Here is a 16,827-nt window from a genome sequence, read left to right as displayed (position 1 = left end):
ATTGGATGTCCTTACATCCATTAGATCCTAATTTCTTTTTATTTAATGATTTTGTGTGACGATGTTGGTGACTTAGGCTAGGATTATGCATGATGTTCTTTTGGTTTTCATGGGATTCGTGATAATTATGGCAATGCTTGTATATTTTGTTAATTGTCTTAATTCTACTACTTGATCTCACATGTTAATTGATTCATGCATCGGTCCTGCATCAGAATGAGAAAGTTTACGGAGTGATCGTTGACGGGGACAACTATGAAAATGTCATCTCTGAAGAAGTAGGAAAAAAGCTCCAGTTGAAGACTGAAAGGCTTCCAATTCCATATAAACTTGCTTAGTTTAAGCAAGGTAGTGAGGTAAAGGTTTCTCATCGTTGTTTAGTTTCTTTCACGATTGGTAAAACCTATCATGACAATGTGTGGTGTGACTATTGTTTGGAGTATCCTCGATATTATCGAAATGTCCTCGATATCATTTGTATCTCCAGCTCAACAATACCGATAACAATAGAGTGATACCGATCGCAGTGGTAGTATCATAAATTCCAAGTATTGACAATGTATTTTCGATGTATCGTTATTGCCATTGTATCGCCAATATTTTCGACTGTGTAAATTCCAGGTGCTTGTATCACTAATGTATCGATGTTGCCAATGTATTGCCAATATTTTCGACTATGTAAATTTCAGGTGTCGCTTTTATCGCCTATGTATTAGTGATATTTCGATAATATTGCCAGTGTATCGCTATTGCTAAAAATCTATTTATTGAAAAAATGTATTTCAATTTTTTTTCATGGGTGCATGATTGTATGTAGTGTTCAAATTTTCGATGATAATATCGCAATGTTATCTTTATTGCAACATCGGCGATATTAAGACCACAATTTTTTGTTTGCTTTCCTGTTTTCAGCAATTTCTCAGTGAAATATCATGTGTTGTCAATATTTTGAAACATCACTGAATGTTTGGTTGGATGGTTGGATGGTTGGATGGATAGATGGGATTGTTGGCATGATTTCTTAAAATAGAAGTTGCTTTTAGGCCCCCATTAAATGGAAACTCACTATGTTTTTATTCCTAAATATGTAATTATGTGTATTTTGGCATCTTCTAAAGTTTCACTGAAAAATTCCACCGTTTTCCTCATCTTTCCCCGCATTTCCGGTTATTGACGACATTATCAACGATATTGATATTGCTTCAATATCCCTAGCCAACGATGACCGACAAACCATTCATGATGGTTGGAAAAATACATACACCTTCATGAAAGATAGTCAGAGAAAAGTATTGAAACCCATGCGAGAGAGGCTCTGGGTGAAACTTACAACCAAGGGGGACGTCAACCTTCTATCCCACCGGGCAAAACTTGCAACCAAGGGGGGCATCACCCTTCTATCCCATGCAATGTTTGCAGCAGATAGACGGCGTCGGAAGGTAGTTTTTGAAGAGGGAAATATAGTGTGGGTCTACATGCGGAAAGAAAGGTTTGCAGCAAGGACTTACAACAAGTTGAAGAAGAAAAAGATTGGCTTGTGCAAGATCTAGAAGCGGATTGACAACAACACGTGTAGCATTGAACTGCCACCTAGAGTGAACACTTCAGTGGACAACAAATTAGACTCAAGGTCATGTCCTTCCTAAGTTGGGGAGGATGATGAGGATGTGGGCTACCTAATATTGAGGGGTCGGGCTGATGTACTTTTTGGGTAGTTTTTTTTTTTTTTTTTTGTGCTATAGATTAGAGCGTGGAAAGGGGCCCAAATATCTTACATAATGCGCCAAATCCGTAGATCCATCAATGGACCATGTACCGTGGCACTCGTGACACACCGTATACTTATGGGTCTGCAGAAGGGTCTTTTGGTGGCATTTCCCTTTTAGTTCCAATTTTTATCTTATGTTTGGATGAATTTTGGTTTATTTTTTCTTAGTATCACTTAAGTAGATATGGGCATTTTAGTCTTTTTCCCTTTAAAATAAGATTGTAGCAGCACATAGTTCATGCTTGATGGAAGGCCTAGATTAGTGCTAAGGCTTCTCTTTTGTTTTCCTTCCTTCATACAAAACATTAATAAACAGAAAATGTCCAGCAGCTTTTGGGACTTTTAAAAAATAATAATAATAATAAAAATAAAATAAAATAAAATCTTCTCTACAAGCCTTGGGCTAGGGTTTGCACACATGGAGTGTCTAATCTAGGTAATCAAAATTGGTAAGAGCTTCGATTATTCACTGGTTATTGCATTGTTTTTCCTTTCGTTGCAAGTGGAAGAATCTCTATTTTTGAATTGGGTGTGTTTGGGTATGATTTGATATAGCTGTGTGCGGTTGACAATTCTCATTCATTAGCTACACCACATTTCAATACAAGGACTAAAGAAACTGCACTTACCAAGTTACAAATTGGTAAATGTAAAAGAATACACTCACATGATACAAAGATATTGGGTTGAAAAGGATATCTTTTTCTTACAGTATATAAATATCCTCTGCCATGGTTTGATTTCCTTACCTGAAATTCCTCTGCTGTACGAAATCAATGTTGTACAAGATCCATGGGGGCATTAGATATTCTTAACTGGATTCCAAGATTCAATGAGATAAAATCATTCAAGCTTCTTTTTTTTTCGGTTCCTTTTTCAGAATTTGCCTTGCAATAGCAGTTTTTGGAGGGTCCTGCAAAAACTGACAAGGTCAAAATTTTAATGGACTTTCACTAGCTGCCTGGTTTGCATTTAGCAACTATAGTAAGAGATAATTGGAGTATATAAGATAGAATATATTCAACTTTTTCATTTGTGTGCTTGAACACATTGCAATATACGTGATGGGAAACACGTTTGCATCTATGCGGGTGTGTTATATATGCACGTGGTTGGAGCATGCACGTTATATGTAGATCGGCATTTATCATATATGTCGAAATACTGACTCTCGTCATTATATGATCTCTAGGTCATGGCAGTCAGCGAATCATCAAGGTTATGTGGTTCCTTGAAGAAAGAGAGTGTTCCTGTCAGGAGGCTTATCATTAATCAGGTTCTACCACCATCTTCATCAGACTGCAAGTTTTGTGCTATGAAAAGGAAGGTACGATTCAAAATTTCTCTGTAATACAGTGCCCATCTTTGCCTTTTCATCATACAATCTATACTCCAAATCTGATTCAAATATTGATAGATAAATTGTATCAACTGATACTTTTATGTTCTGGTGATATGGATCTTTTAACTGTCAAATTCTCATGAATCTAGTTGATATGTAATGCTTATCAACCAACACACACTGGTTTTGGTACTGGCGAGTGGGTGCTACAGATGTTTGAACCTTGCCTTGTATCTCCGTACTTGATTTAACCTGATGTGTTACTTGCCTGGTATGAAGTTGACATGGGGAAGAACATCCAATGCATTTAGGGTTTTGATTAATAGGATTTAATCATAGTTTCAGATATTTATTCTGTCACACTCCATTCGCCTTAGCTCATAAGTCAAATGTCCTGCTGGAGAAAATGCTATTTATCTGAACCTTGTGCTCGATCCTTTTTATAATCATAAGCTGGATAACGTCAACATGTTCTTATTGCAGGATCAAATGCGTGCCCTGAATATGATCCAGAATGATTCAGAACTCATGGGCTTGAAAATAATCCAGGCGCCACTAGTTGATGTAGAGATCCGAGGTGTTCCTGCTTTAAAATTCATGGGTGAGATGGCATGGAAGTAATTGATATATCATATCCTTGTCATGAGGTAATCCTTTGTCCAAGAAGATGCAATCCACACACATGCAGGCACACACTTAGAGAGAGAGAGAGAGAGAGAGAGAGAGAGAGAGAGAGGTAATCCTTTCTGTCCAAGAAGATGCAATCCACACACATGCAGGCACACACTTAATTAGAGGGAAGGATGGGTATGATACAGCCATTGTGTATCTATATCAGACTTTATCAGTCAAGTTAGTCTAAGAAAATAATTACAGAAAAAAAGGAAGAAAGAGAGATGTTTAAGATTTTTTTTTTTTCCCTGTTTTGAACATGTATTAAATAATTCTGATTTACTCTGTCACCAGCAAGGATATTTACGCTTTCCCAATTGGCTCATAACATAGCCTTTTCCTAAAATAGTTACATAAAGAGAATGCATCGAAGAGAGAACCAAAGGGAACAGAAGAATTGAAGTGAAGGGATGACAGATTGAAGAGAAGAGACGAAAGCTTGAGGACCGATCAGATCAGGCGAGGGGTTGGGTTAAGGTTGTGAGCAAATGCAAATGGGGGTTCTCCTTTACCCCGTGCCCATTCCTGGAGCTTCCCACCCTTATAGTGGAAGGATTCCCAGTAGGGTGGATGGAGCTCCATTTCTGGCAGATTTTGGGGTGGATGGGGGATGTGAAGGTGGTGTTTATCCCAAAATCTAAGGGGAAGGGGACTCCTTGCGGCTGTGCCTCCATTTATCAGTTGACTTAGGGGGAAACTTTCACAGTGATCTCGACACTGCACCAAGGGGGCATTTAGCGCAAGGTATTAGATGGGATAGAATTGCATTTGGTCCCGTGCAATTCCTTCCATCATTTGGAGAGGATGGAAAAGATTGGGATTGGGTGGGATGGAATTGCGTTTAGTCTCGTGGAATTGCAATTGGTCCCATGCCAGATTTCCATGGATTTCGAAATCTACCACACATGTGGGCCCCACATTGATGCATGTGTTTATCCATGTCGATCCATATACACTGTTTACACATGACATTCTGGTTATATATGTGTATAAGTGAATGACATTCATTGTGAATTTGGTCCGTTGATTACAATTCTATGGTCCACCAAACATGATTTTGCTTAATCCAGTGTTTTCCCATAGCAAAATTTTTATTCCAAACATGGGATTGGATGGCTACAATACCATGGTATTTCCATACATGCAATCGTTGTGCAATAATGGTGTTAATCCCATCTAATACAATTCAATACCTTTCAATTCCACCCACCAAACACACCCCAAAGCTTCTACAGGGAGAAGCTCTTCATTCAATGGGATCACCAGGGTTGGAGATGGCAAACCCAACAAATTGCAAAGAAAGGGGAGAAGCAGGTCAGAAAAAGAGCCAAGGTCACAACGGCTAAAACATGTGGATGGGAGGAGTTGTGGAGCTACCGTGCCCCCTGGAACCTCCTTTAAAAATGTTCTCATCGGGGGTGGAGTTCTAAAGGCAACTTAGGAGACGGGATGGCCACTATCGGTTCTTGAGGACTAACCGGCTCTTGAAGGACCCTTATGCCACAAATAGCGTTCATGATGTAGGACAATTAACCACTTGCTTTAAAAGCTTGAACTGATAATGTATCGAATCAATCCATTTATCTTATAGCCTAGATCCCACTTCACATGGCTTAGGCCCTTGACCGACCTCCCCTCTTTTCCTTGTGGGCCCCACTTTACATAGGTTTTGCCTCACATGAGCTACCCGCCTCGCATGAGCCGCCCATCTCAAGTGTGCTCCTGCTTCACACCACACAGGCCACCCCACTTGAGCCCGCTATGAAAATGCTCCTGCATTAGTTCGAGTTGTCGGTATCACTACAAGTTTCATTGGCTGGAGATCAAGAAATAGTATCATTATCATCGATGATCAGAAATGTAGTGGAAACATGGAGAATGCCTAAATACATATATTTGCATATTTAAGACTAAAAAAATTGCAAAAAGAATGTATACATAATAACTTTTCATTTAATGGGGTCCTTTAATGGGGTCCTAAAAGCATACGTTGCGTAAGAAATCACCTTAATAGTAACCAAAATAAGTTTATATAATATAAATGTAACTACGTACAATATAATTAAGACGTAAAAGTGAATAAACTCAAAAAACACGTATCCTTACTCTTGCTCTGGTGGTACTCTCTCAGGAGTTTCAACACCCGGTCAAGTGTTCAAGTATCCATAGGTGGTGAAATCCTGCTATGGTGTGGGTGTGTGAGGGTGTGTGCGTGTGTTTAACGGAAAAAAAAAAAAAAAAAAACTCTAAAAACATATACGAGATGGTTGATACGGGCACAAAGCATTAACTGTAAGCCATATGTAGCGTGATCCACTTGAGCGTTGGATCTGCCGCATATTGGGCTCGTACGCCCGTACGCCCGTTTGTGGCTAGAGAAGGGCGGGGGTATGATGCAATCCGCTTCCCTCTGGTTTGGGCCAGGTGGCTACTGGTCGGTGCTCTGTAGACACTGCCACGATGTATGTGTTTTATCCACGCCAATCATCCATTTTGCTAGATCATTTTAGGTCTTCGTCCTAAAAATGAGACAGATCTAAATCTCAAGTAGACCACACCACAGGAAAATAGTAGTGATAACATGAAAAACATCCAAGGGCCCATTGTAATTTTTATTTGACATCCAACCTATTGGTTAGGTTATAGAGACCTGGATGAAGGGAAAAACAAATATAAGCCTAATCGAAAACTTTTGTGGTCCCCGATAAGTTTTTAATGGTGAGCATACAATCAATATTGTTTCCTGTGATGTGGTCTACTTCAGATTTGGATCTACCTCATTTTTTGGGCTCATATCATAAAATGATCAGGAAAAGTGGATGGATAGTGTGGATGAAACACATACATCATGGTAGGGCCCATAGAGCACGACCAGTAGCCAGTCTACTGGCTGCCTCACTAGCCAATCCGCGTCCCTAGCGAGGTGGGTGGGACAGGTTCTGACTGTGGGCCCCGCTTCAATGTATGTGTTGTACATACATACCGTCCATTCATGTTGCCAGCTCATTTTTAGGCACGTGCTAAATAATAAAGCAGGTCCAACTCTCAGGTCGACCACTGACCATGTCACAACAAACAATAGTCATTCACCATTAAAAACTTTTTGTGGGCTCTTGGATCAAGCTGATATTTATATTTTTCCCTCATCCAGGTATGTGTGACCTTATGAACATCTTGGATGGGAAACAAAAATTACGATGGACACTAGCCCCTGGCAAGTTTTTAACGATGGGTGTTCAATGACCACTGTTTCTTCTGTAGTCCACTTGAGATCTAGATCTGCTTTGTTTTTCGGGCCATGCCCTTAAATGATATGAAAAAATGAATGGACTGTGCAGATATGCGTCGGATTCAATGAGGTGGGCCTGGCATAGTCATCCATAAGAAATAATAACGAAAAGGAAAAGTGAGGATCAAGCGGTGACCATTTCAAAACCCTGAAATCAGATTTCTCTCTTTTGAAGACTGAAACTGTCGACCTATAATCCAAGCACTCCTCAATCTCCCAAAATTACTCTAAAGTTGCTAAAATTGAATTTCTTAAACAATTCAAAAGAAAACAAGGTATTTTCTATTTTATTGTTTTTATTTTTTTAATTTTCTAGTATTTACTTTGGACTTGGCTCGAATTTGTCGCTAAATGAAAATGTAAATTTTTTTCCTTTTTATCGATAATAAAAGGGTGGTTGTTTGCTAGCAACAATAACTTATCAATGATAATTTTATATTGTCAAAAAATCTGAAAAAATCAGCTAAAATTTGCTGATATCCAAAAGACGAACAACGTATGTGGTGTTTGGTTTCAAAGAGCCAGCAATATTGAAATTATCAGCAACAATTCGATATTGTTGCTAACAACTAAAACACTAGCCACAAGCTTTGTGGTGTTCATCCACCACAAGATCGTTGACAATGCTTGAAAAAAGTTGCAGTGGAGCTTTGTTACGCCCCAAATTCGGAAACTGGGCTAACAAAATTTTCGATCGCCGAATCCGGCACCGATAGCCTTTGTAGTACACCATTCTCGGCTCCCAATACCCATATACCGGGTTCCGATCCTGGGATCCTACAAGAAGGATTTTAAACATGAATTCATTTCATAATAAGCAAAACCATAGCATAACCCATGAATAATAACCACAAGAACACCATCACAAAATTCACTATGATAACAAAATTTTGAGTACAAGGCACATAAAGGGAAAATACAATGATAATAATAACCAAAAACTCATGAAGCTACGCGGCACGCTCCTGCTCCTGCTCAGCTACGGCCTGACATTACTTGCATGCATCAATCATGCATAAGTTTATAGAAAGCTTAGAGGGTGGTATAAGTGTGTGCGCAATATAAGTGTGCTCGGAATGCAATGTCAGAGTGATGCGGAATATGCTGGTGAATCCATGAATACTGTTAACCGTACCAAGGCTAGGCGATGCAAGGCATAAATGCTATCATCCATACCAAGGTTATGATGTGATGCAAGACATGAATGCTATCGGTCATACCAAGGCCATGTGGTGCGAGATGCAACTCAAGCATACCAATCCTCATCGGAATCCACATAATCATACAGCTCATCTTTGGGATATCACCGAGGTCTAATACACTTATACCACATTGCCGCCCTACACTGGACGCACAACCGTGCAAGCGGAAGAGACCTCACTACTCGCTTGACTAGAATTTAGCCAATATCTACCCGACACGTCGGTAGTAGACCCATTTACGAGCTGGTCAGACTCAACCTAACATTGCCTCTACCCTCGTGCGGGTAAGGCCACACCCCCTTCCAAACAACCACAACACATTGGGAGACGCGGCCTCCTGGTATTCGACCCTCATACGCTCATACATCCACTCAGTCTACGTATTGGAGCATCCTCCATGGTACTATAAGGGTATGGAGACTTTTACCTTAGGACATCCTACTCGCCCCCGTGCTTAAACAGAATTTTCGGTATCCAATCCTGCCGTCCGCGCTATAACTGCGGAGGCTACAGCCCTGATGTCGCTAGGGCGAATAGTAATCACAATCACACAATGCAAGATGCATGAGTTACACAGTCCAGTCATGCATCAATCCTGCACATGCCGTGCGCTCATATGGGACAACTCTGCCTTTCAGGGAGTCTCATGAACAACCTGCCTAATGTCATATGCAATGGTCAACCACATCTCATATCAAGCATGCAGATGATACGTATGGGCATAAATCATGATGCTGTGTTATCACATACTCATAATCGGTATCGATAATCGACATATATACAAGGTGGGGTCCATAGATGGACAGCCGATCTAAACCATACTATCATAAGGATCGGCCCTCGGCCGTGGATATACCAAATTTGGTAGCACGGAGCCATCCGTCTACGGTGATGATGGACCATGTAACATCAATGGGGCCCAATGATTTGGGTCAACCCACTAGAAAATGATGAGAATGGGCCTAACAAGGCCTAAGGAAAGGTCACAATGTTGACATTTAACCATCATTGCCCATCAATGTGGACATTTAACCAACATTGCTCCCTAGGAGTGGCCCATATAAAGTTAAACATATAGTGGGCCCATGGCCTCGCATAAGGGCCTCACATACAACATAATGGGCCTCACACAAAAGCCCAATATACATCACAATGGGCCTCACAAAAAGCCCAATATACACCACATCGGGCTTCACCATATGGGCCTCATATAAATTATACTGGGCCTCATCAAATGGATCGTAAACACATCACATTGGGCCTCATATACATTATACTGGGCCTCATCAAATGGATCGTAAACACATCACATTGGGCCTCATCATTGGGCCACAAACGCATAATATTGGGCCACACACAAGGGCCTCATACGCATCCCATTGAGCCTCACTCATGGGCCTCATATACGTCATAATGAGCCTCACCAAAGGGCCACCAATACATCATATTGGGCCACACACAAGGGCACATAAGTTAGGCACAAGGGATGGGTGGTGAGTGCATCACATACATCATAATGGGTCTATGGAGTAGCCCATATAGTTCAGAAAATTAGGTGGACAAATTGCCTATAATGCATACTTCAAGGTGGGCTTGTTGTACCACCAGAATGGGCCCAATGAGGCATCCCATAATCCAGGAAAAATGGATGGGCAACCTGAATCATACATCACGGCGGGCCGCACAAATGGATGACATAGATATACAATACATGCATCACAATGGGCCGCACAAATGGACAACATAAATATAAAATACATGCATCACGGTGCGCCCCACAGCACGTCCAGTTAGATGGTGTTGATATACAATGTATACATTAAGGTGGGGGGGCCACCAGTAAAAAAAAAATGGATGGACAGCTTGGAAAAACCCATACATCGTGGTAGCCCACAGAGCTTGCTGACGTCAACCAGCAGTGGGACCCACGTCTCACATGCTGCAAGATGGATGGACGGCTGGAGAAACACATACATTTCAGTGCACCCCACACCACCCGTCCAGATGGATGGTGTGGATAAAACATACATCATGGTCGCCCACACAACACACTGTCCAGATGGACGGTATGCAGAGACAACCCATACGTCTAGTGGGGTCCATAGATAAACGCTGTAGATGAAGCACTACATCATGGTGGGGTCCACGTCCCTTTACTGGACGGACAGTGTGGATATAAAACACTTACATCAAGGTGGGTCCCACCCCCACACGTGTCACACGTGTGGGTGGGCCACGAGTTGACCGATGGATGGACAGTGTATATAAAATACATATATTATAGTGGGGTCCATGTCCCCAATTGGATGGACGGTTTGGAATATAACACATACATCGTGGTGGGGCCACATAACTTGCTAACATCGGACACCAGTGGGACCCACCGTCCGGACGGTGTGGGTACACCACATCTTCAAGGTGGGCCACACGTGTGGCCCACAGTTTTGGATAGAGCTAATATCTGTGTTTTCTCCTTGTCCAGGTTGTTGGACGGAACTAGCAGCACTGGTTCGTCCAGCCACCTATTGAACATCAGCAAGTTGGGCCCCACGGCCCCGGAATCAAGCCGATACTTGTGGTTTACCTTCATCCAAATGGGCCTGGAAATGAACAGCAAGGTGGCCCCAAAAATCTGAACGTCTAGAAAATCTGGATGGTGTGGATGCCTCATACATGCAACATTAGGTGGGCCACACACACATCACCATCATTATCAAAGGAAAGGGAGAGAGAGAGAGAGAGAGAGAGAGAGAGAGAGAGAGAGACTGTGATGGAGGGGCCCCACCACTATGGGCCCCTCTAGAATCCACAACATCAATGAGGCCCAAAATAGGTGGGTCATACATCAAAAAAATCTAGTAGGAGAAAATCCTATTCCCACCACATAAATCAGGCCTAGGTGGCCTTCATGCACTAGAAAATCGAATTAAACATCATGGTGGGGTCCATGGAGAATGGCCCCACCATGGATTCATGATGCAAGCTAAGGTGAGCCATTGGCCACACCTAGAGGTCAAGGTACGATCCTCACCATTGATTAGTGGGTCCTAGTTGCCTCATACTAGAAAAATTAGAAAATCCATGCAAAAAAACACAAATCCAATCTAAAAAAGCTCCCACCTTCAAATCTTGGACTTCTCCCACCACCAATGGCTTCCAATGCTTCGAGGGAGCAAGGTTGAAGGGTTGAGATGAAGTTTTGATGGTTAGATTGGAGGAAATGAGCTTGGGATGTGGCTGAATTTTTGGAGCTCTCATGGAGGGTTGAAGTTTGCTAGCAATGGAGAAATGAGAAGGAAAGGAGAGGGGGAGAGAGAGAGAGAGAGAGTGAGAGAGAGAGAGAGAGAGAGAGAGAGAAATGATTGCCTAGCTCTTTTAGCTAAGCAATGATGATGGTGGAAGACATGGGGAAGAAAAATAATAATGGGCTAGGGGGTAGGGTGGCTAGGATAGCTAGGGTAGGTAGGGGTGATGTCATCCTCATGATGACCTAGGGAAGTGTGCAAATCAGGATAGGTGGGTCCCACAACGTGCAGTCCACTGTTATGATTATGTGTGGCCCACATCTCATGATCTAGACGTCGGATTGACGCACAAGACGCAACGACGGCGCGGTCGCAATGGCGCAAGTCTCGGGCTGAATCGGCTCGGGTTTACAGGATGGGACTCAGGGTCACGCGCAAATGAAATTAAAAGGTCATGGGTCGTAGGAATTTGACCGGGAGGACCGTGGAACCCTACGAAACGGAACAGACATTAGGACATGGGCCTGATAGCTCTCCCCTCCTAATAAAAATTTCATCCTTGAAATTTACTATCACGCAGAATAAAGAAAGGGAAGATATATATATATATATATATATATATATATATATATATATATATATATATATATATATATATATATATAACAATCAATGCAACACAAGGCATAATACAATCAATCTACAAACAAATGGGGATAGTGCTCTCTAATCTTAGTCTCGCGCATCCAAGACGCCTCCTCAACAGAATGATGACCTCATTGAACCTTCATCAAAGGAATGACCTTGGTCCGAAGGACTTATTCCTTCCAATCAAGGATGCGAATCGGCTGCTCAATGTAGAAAGCATCCTTACGGACCTCAAGCGGCCGCCAATCAATCATGGGAATGGTGTCTGACCCACACTTCCACAGCATAGAAACATGAAAATTGTTGTGGATGCCAGACAACTCAGAAAGTAAGGCAAGCTTATAGCCCACGGCAGCAACACACCCAGTGATCTCAAAAGGTCCAATAAATCTCGGGGCAAGCTTGCCCTTCGCTCCAAATTGAACCACGCTCTTCATGGGCGAGACCTTGAGATACACTCTGTCCCCAACTGCAAACTCCAAGGGACGATACCGACGATCAGCAAAACTCTTTTGCCGACTATGAGCTGTGTGCATCCTCTGCCTGATGATATCAATAACCTTTGATGTCTGCTGCACAAGCTCGGGGCCTAGGAGAGGGTGCTCTCAAACCTCGGCCCAACAACTGGGAGATCTACACGGCTTGCCATACAAAGCCTTGAAAGGAGCCATACCAATAGTCGCCTGATAGTTGTAATTATAGGCAAACTCAGCCAGGCACAAATGCTCATCCCAGCTACTCGAGAAGTCGATCACACAAGCACGAAGCATATCCTTAAGAATCTGGTTGACCCTCTCGGTCTGCCCATTGGTCTGCGGATGATACGCGGTGCTGAATTGCAAGGCAGACCTCATAGCCTTCTGGAAGCTCCTCCACAACTAAGACGTGAACCTCGGGTCTCAGTCATAAATGATTAAAATCGGAACACCGTGCAGTCTCACGATCTCATCAATAAATAATATGGCAAGTCGGTCTAAAGGTCAAGTCACATGAATCGTGAGAAAATGTGCTGACTTCGTCAGACGATCCACGATAACATAGATGGTGTCATGACCGCGCTGAGTCCTCGGCATGCCCATAATGAAATCGGTGGATATATGCTCCCATTTCTACATCGAGACGCTCAACGGTTGCAATGGACCAGGGGGTCTCTGATGATCGGCCTTGACACACTAGCATGTGTCACACTCGGCCACAAAACTAGCGATATGGCGCTTCACCCCTACCTAAAAATACTAACGGCTCATATCACGGTACATCTTCATCGAGCAAGGGTGGATAGAAAACCATGATCGATATGCCTCGATCATAAGATCTCTGCGCAACTCTGGAATATTCAGGGCACACAATCAACCTTTGAAGCGAAGTCCACTAACAGAACCAATCTACCAGTCTGATTGACTCTCAAATGCTGCCTTTGCTCTATAACTCTGCAATGAGTCATTTACCTACTGAGCCTCGATCACCCATGTGACAAAAGAGGGTTGAATCGAAAGGTTCGAGAACTGCAAAATAGAAGACAGTAAGCTACACTCGAAGTCGAACGCTGACACATTCTTAAGCATCTTCTACTCCTGAATCATCATGTGCGCCATTAGGCCTCGTGGCTAACGGCTAAGGGCATCTGCCATCACGTTCGCCTTGCCCGGGTGGTACTAAAGATCAAAATCATAATCCTTTAGTAGCTCCATCTAACGTCTCTACCTCATGTTCAGTTTGAACTGAGAGAATGGATACTTCAAGCTCTTATGGTTGGAGAAGAGCTCGAACCTGACCACATAAAGATAGTGTCTCCACACCTTCAGTGTGAAGACAACTGCTATAACTCCAAATCATGCGTGGGGTAGTTCAGGTCATGGACCTTGAGCTAGCGAGACGCATAAGCCACCGGCATCCCATGCTGCATCAGGACAGCACCCAAACCAACTCGCAAAGCATTGGTAAATACAACAAATCTATCACTCTCAGAGGGAAGAGTGAGGACAGGAGCGGACATGAGGCAGTCCTTAAGCTCCACAAATACTCGCTCACAGGCGTCACTCCACCCAAACTCTGCGCCCTTCCATGTCAACCTAGTCAGCAGTGCTGCAATACGGGAGAATCCCTTGATAAATCATCGATAATATCCCGCCAAACTAAGAAAACTGTGGATCTCGGACACGTTCATGGGCTGGCCCCACTGACACACTATATCAATCTTCAAGGGGTCCACTGCAACACCCTCCCTCGTCACCACGTGACCAAGGAACCTCATCCTGCTAAAACTCACACTTCTCTAGTTTCGTATAAAGCTGGTGGGCATGGAGGGTCTATAATGTAATCTCCAAATGCTGCTTATGGTCCTCGCAGGTCCTTGAATAGATCAGAATGTCATCGATGAAGACCACAACAAACTGATAGAGATAAAGCCAGAAAACCTTGTTCATCAACTGCATGAAGATCGCTAGCGCATTGGTCAGTCCGAAGGACATGACCTAAAACTCAAAATGACCGTAGCACGCCCTGAAAGCTATCTTCAAGATGTCCTCCTCTCGGACCTGAATCTGATAGTAACCAAACCGCAAGTCAATCTTTGAGAAGAACTGTATACCCTATAAATGATCAAACAAATAATCTATTCTCGGGAGTGGATACTTATTCTTGATCGTGACCCGGTTGAGCTCGCAGTAATCAACGTAGAGCCTCAACGAGCCATCCTTCTTCTTGATGAATAGTACCGACGCTCCCCAGGGCGAACTACTCGGAAAAATGAATCCCAACTCTCACAACTCATCCAACTGTTATTGTAGCTCTCACAACTCCATCGGTGTAATATGTTACGAGGCCTTCGAGATAGGCGAGGTACCGGGCACAAGATCAATCTGAAACTCAATATGTCGGTGCAGCGGTAATCCCGGAATCTCCTTAAACACATCGGAAAAATAACAAACCATTGGCAACTGCTCAATGCCCACTACGACGGGCTCCTCTACCGCACATGACATCAAACAAGATAATGACTCTCCTCTGGGCTCGGTAATGAACTAGAACTATGGGAAGTCGGGTATATAGAACGTGACTATCCTCGCGGAGCAATCCAAGATGACGTGGTACTCAGCAAGCCAATCTATGCCCAAGATGATGTCGAACTTTGACATCGGCAACAAGAACAGATCAGCGAGTAAGAAAATCTCTCCCACCAACATGGGGTAAGACGAACAGAAGCGGCCTAGCACTGTGGTCTTCCCCAAGGGTGTCGATATGGTCAATCCCTCATGGGCAGACTCTATCGGCAATCTAGTCGAATGATAGAAATCCTCTGACATAAAAGAATGAGATACATCAGAATCAAACAGAACTCAAGCAATGCATGCATAGACAAGAAGAATACCCTCAATGACTCCTTCAGAGGACTATGGGTCCTACTGAGCTACATAAAATCTAGCCTGAGTTGGCTGGGGAGGTGCATGTCCCCTCTGAGGTCTCTGCTGCTGCTGATGCTGCTGTGGACAAAACTATTACCTCGGCTACTGTGGTTTAGGGGGCTAATGCTGTTGCTGCTGTGGGGGCTTTGGGGGTAGCAGCTGCTGTCGCGGTCACTGCTACTACTGTGGAGGCTGTCGAGGTGCTCTCGACTGCTACTACTACTGCTAAGGGCAGGGGCACTCCTATATACGGTGTCCAACTCCACCGTACCCAAAACAAGTCTTTGTAAACGGCCTATGGGGTACTGGTGGAGGTGCGGCTGGTGCAACTGGTGCTCAGCGGGTCAGCAGGTCACGCGCCTCTGCTGCTGTCGGTGCTACTGCTGAAAACTACCAGAAAGAGTCCTCTGACCCCGATCGCTCTGAGTGTCAGCCCACTCAGTCTCATAAATCTGTGCCCTTTGCACTACTGCCTCGAAAGTCAAGAGCTCATGCCCAATAACATGACCTCGAAGACCGCTATGCAAGCCGTTCTCAAAACGGCGGGCTTCTGCTCATCATCGATCAAGTACAGTGTAAACCTCGATAACGCCACGAAACGAGCCAGGTACTGAGCCACGGTCATGTCTCCCTACACCAGGGTCTCAAACTCCAACGTTCGCTGTCATCAATGTGGTTGGGGAAGTACTATCAGTCGAATCGGTCAATGAAATCCTCCCATGTCCAGACGAAGTCAGCTCTGGCGACGCAGGCAATGGAGGTCCACCAGTGCTCGGCCTCACCCTCAAGAATATACAGCGCCAATGTGACTCGCTGATGGGTCATGCATCTCAATGTCTCAAACATCTTCTCCACTCGAAAGCACCATCTCTCTACTACGGTCGGATCAGGCTCACCCTGGAATTGTGGGGGATTGAGCAGAAGGAAGTCTCACAACAAGGTGCTCGCGCGCTCCTGCTCCGTCTGCTCTGGAGTCTTAATGGGGTGCTTGCCCTACCCCTAAAGGGTGGCCGTCAAAGCATGGACCATCTGTCGCAACTAACTGGCATCATCTGGCACGATAGGGGCTGCGTCGGTCCCTGACGGAGGTGCGGGGTCTGCAGGAGCCTCGAGCGCAGGAACAGGATGCTCAGGCGAGGGAACAAGAACTGCGAGAGGCGGAATAAGAACCTCGGGCGGAAGAACATGATCCTTAAGTGGTGGAGTAGGAGCCACTTGGGCGCCTTGTGTGCCTCACGTGCCTCACGTACCTCATCT

The 16,827-nt window shown here is 43.8% G+C and overlaps 1 protein-coding gene across 3 annotated transcripts in view; it reads left to right on the top strand.

The window, feature by feature from the left end:
- The window catches only part of LOC131225950 (ATPase GET3B-like), a 57,624-nt gene extending 53,514 nt beyond the window's left edge, over positions 1-4,110 (top strand). For 2 of the 3 annotated variants that reach the window (XM_058221578.1, XM_058221576.1), the window contains 3 exons: positions 216-278; positions 2,961-3,095; positions 3,594-4,110. In XM_058221578.1, coding sequence (XP_058077561.1) covers positions 216-278; positions 2,961-3,095; positions 3,594-3,731 — 336 coding nt within the window. In that variant the 3' untranslated portion in view covers positions 3,732-4,110. The remainder of the gene's footprint in view (positions 1-215; positions 279-2,960; positions 3,096-3,593) is intronic. The other variant, XM_058221577.1, reaches the window with a different exon arrangement.
- Positions 4,111-16,827: the final 12,717 nt, after the last annotated feature.

Source organism: Magnolia sinica, chromosome 14, assembly GCF_029962835.1.
Source record: "Magnolia sinica isolate HGM2019 chromosome 14, MsV1, whole genome shotgun sequence".
NCBI lineage: Eukaryota > Viridiplantae > Streptophyta > Magnoliopsida > Magnoliales > Magnoliaceae > Magnolia > Magnolia sinica.
Note: the sequence above shows the minus strand (reverse complement) of the source record. Positions and strands in the feature narration are given on the sequence as shown.